The 2487-nt window shown below is 39.5% G+C and overlaps 1 protein-coding gene across 1 annotated transcript in view; it reads right to left on the bottom strand.

Annotated features, from left to right (window-relative positions):
- Window positions 1-648: 648 nt before the first annotated feature.
- Window positions 649-2487, bottom strand: part of LOC107750904 (CUGBP Elav-like family member 5) — a 191693-nt gene continuing 189854 nt past the window's right edge. The window contains exon 11 of the mRNA XM_016566468.1: window positions 649-816. Within this exon, the coding sequence (XP_016421954.1) occupies window positions 689-816 (128 nt within the window). The 3' untranslated portion in view covers window positions 649-688. The remainder of the gene's footprint in view (window positions 817-2487) is intronic.

Raw genomic sequence — 2487 nt, 5'->3', positions numbered from 1 at the left:
ATAATAAATAAATATATATATATAAACTAAATTAGTTGTTGTTGACAAAAAATACTAGTAAAATCAGAAATCAAAATATTATATAAGTTACAATTATTATTTACATTTATAGATTAGAAAAGATAAATATCTGTTTATACTTGGCATACAATATTGTGTTGACAAAGAGTATACTGTTTGAAATGAAAAAATAAGGCCTGGTCTGCTTGCAGATAATTGCAGTAAATAATTGCAGTAAATAAACTGATAATATTACAGAATTGTAAATTGTACTTAATCTTTACGCCATGCTTTTCAAAATTAGCAGAACATTAAAAAGTTTGTAAATGAACAAAAGCAACTCAAACCGGGCTTTCCACTTGTTTTTAAGAATAAAAGCCACAAAATAATCACTATTAATGCTGTCTTCCAAAGCCAAAGTATTTGCATAACAGACATTATGGTATGATTTTTATTGTAGGCCTATTTAGATCATCATAACTTAATAACTGCAATAGAGAGATGATATATTCTACACAGACGTCAATTAAATTAGGCATCATGAGTGAGTCAAGAAAGCCAAACACTTTACATAAGCCTGCAGTACATTATGATAGATAACTCTGGCTTTATTATAATATTGACTTTCTGATGCGCATGCCTACCTCTCCTAATGGCTGAGAGTGCACGTATGCATCCCTGGCTGTGGTCAGTATGGACGGCTGGCGTCCTTCGGCCGTTTCAGCTGCACTTTCAAGCGTTTCATGCCGATCTGGAAGCCGTTCATGGCCTGGATGGCAGCCTGAGCACTGGCGGGGTTATCGAAGCTCACAAAGCCTGCAGACGAGAGAGAAACCGAATCTGCTGTTCATGTGTGCGTATCTTACAGTCCCTGCAGTATAACGGCCACACACGTCCAAATTTACTCATTTTTAATTCATGTGGAAGGAAATGGACAACAAATCCTCAAGGAAACAAATAGACTGAGAGGACTGAATCAAATTAAACTAATGGGAGCCAGAGGGAGAGATTTCTGCGCAGGGATCGTGTTCCAGAGAGCTGCCTGTGTAGTGTGAGGAGAATGAATATAAATATATGTGATTCCAGACAGGCAAGGCTTTTGGGGTGAGGGAGGAGACCAATAAACCTTTATTAAACTCACTACAGTCTCACATCTGAAACGAGACGTGGCGATGAACAGCAATTCCGAATGTGCCCAAATCAATATCAACACACTTCATAGTCTATAACAAGAGCCTAAAATACCCCACTAAAGATAATCTATCAATATCCTTTAGACTGTTTTGCGCCCATAACCTGCAAACTAGTTTTTCGCCAAAGGTTTTCAATAAAACACACCCCAAGTCCCCATAAACCTACACTATACACCCTGAATTAATTGTGTCTAACTCTTAATTGGCATATTATACGAAGTAGCATGTATGTAGCGTAAGATAATCGTTCGGTGGTAATATTGTACACGGTTACGGTACCGACAGAGATGAAAAAGATTTGGTCCTCTGGTCCCTACGGGTGAGAGAAAGAGAGTTTGTTATACTGCGTCAGTGTCATCTACACATTTTACCGTTAAACCCTCATTATTCCACGCGAGTAAAAGCTACAACTGTCTTTTGATATGTGCATGGATCCGTCTTTTGCTTTAGCGAACTCTACCAGTCCCAGCCATGCACTGTTCTTCCAAAGTGTTCGGTATATAGCGTTTTTCAAAAGAGAAAAAAGTTTTCAGTTTATTTGTTTTCGTCCTCGTCTCCGCCGTCGCTGTCGTCCCCCGTCACGCCAGTCTTTCATCGCCGTCGAAACACACGCTTTTGTTAAATGCGATATGCTTCAGAAAACTCCCTTATGCGCTTGTTTTGCCGCTTTGTTTGCTTCTTCGTGTTTTTTGTGTCGTTTTTTTTTTTTAGTCTTTTTTTCGTGTGTTAGTTTTTCAAGAAAAGTCCAGACAGGCAAGGCTTTTGGGGTGAGGGAGGAGACCAATAAACCTTTATTAAACTCACTACAGTCTCACACACACACACACATCTGGGCTGTGGCACATCACGGCCTGCATGGCACCCTGGGTCCAAAATTAACATTTGGCAAACACTGAATGCATGTTAAAATTGTCTTTGGCATGCAAATAAAATGGGCCAATTGCCAATTGGCTGGTAACATGTCAGGAACTGAAAACTAATGCATGCTTTAAGTGACAATGTTAGAACGATATATGTTTATACGGGAAGCTTGTATTTGTTATGTTTTAATAATCAGAACTCTGCGTGCCAACAAAACAATAATATAGGGAACGTCTCGGTTACGTACGTAACCCTCGTTCCCTGATGGATGGAACGGAGACGTTATGTCGTGACGACATAGGGGGTTCACTTGGGAGCCCCAATCCTCTCTGACTTTAAGAGAAAACCCCAATTAAATTTGGCTAGTGGATTTTGCATACCTGAGCCACTCCCTGTGCATATGAGTATAAATAGGCGACAGGTGCATCCACTC

This window comes from Sinocyclocheilus rhinocerous, unplaced genomic scaffold (assembly GCF_001515625.1).
Source record: "Sinocyclocheilus rhinocerous isolate Xijiao unplaced genomic scaffold, SAMN03320098_v1.1 scaffold1534, whole genome shotgun sequence".
NCBI classification, from domain to species: Eukaryota; Metazoa; Chordata; class Actinopteri; order Cypriniformes; family Cyprinidae; genus Sinocyclocheilus; species Sinocyclocheilus rhinocerous.
Note: the sequence above shows the minus strand (reverse complement) of the source record. Positions and strands in the feature narration are given on the sequence as shown.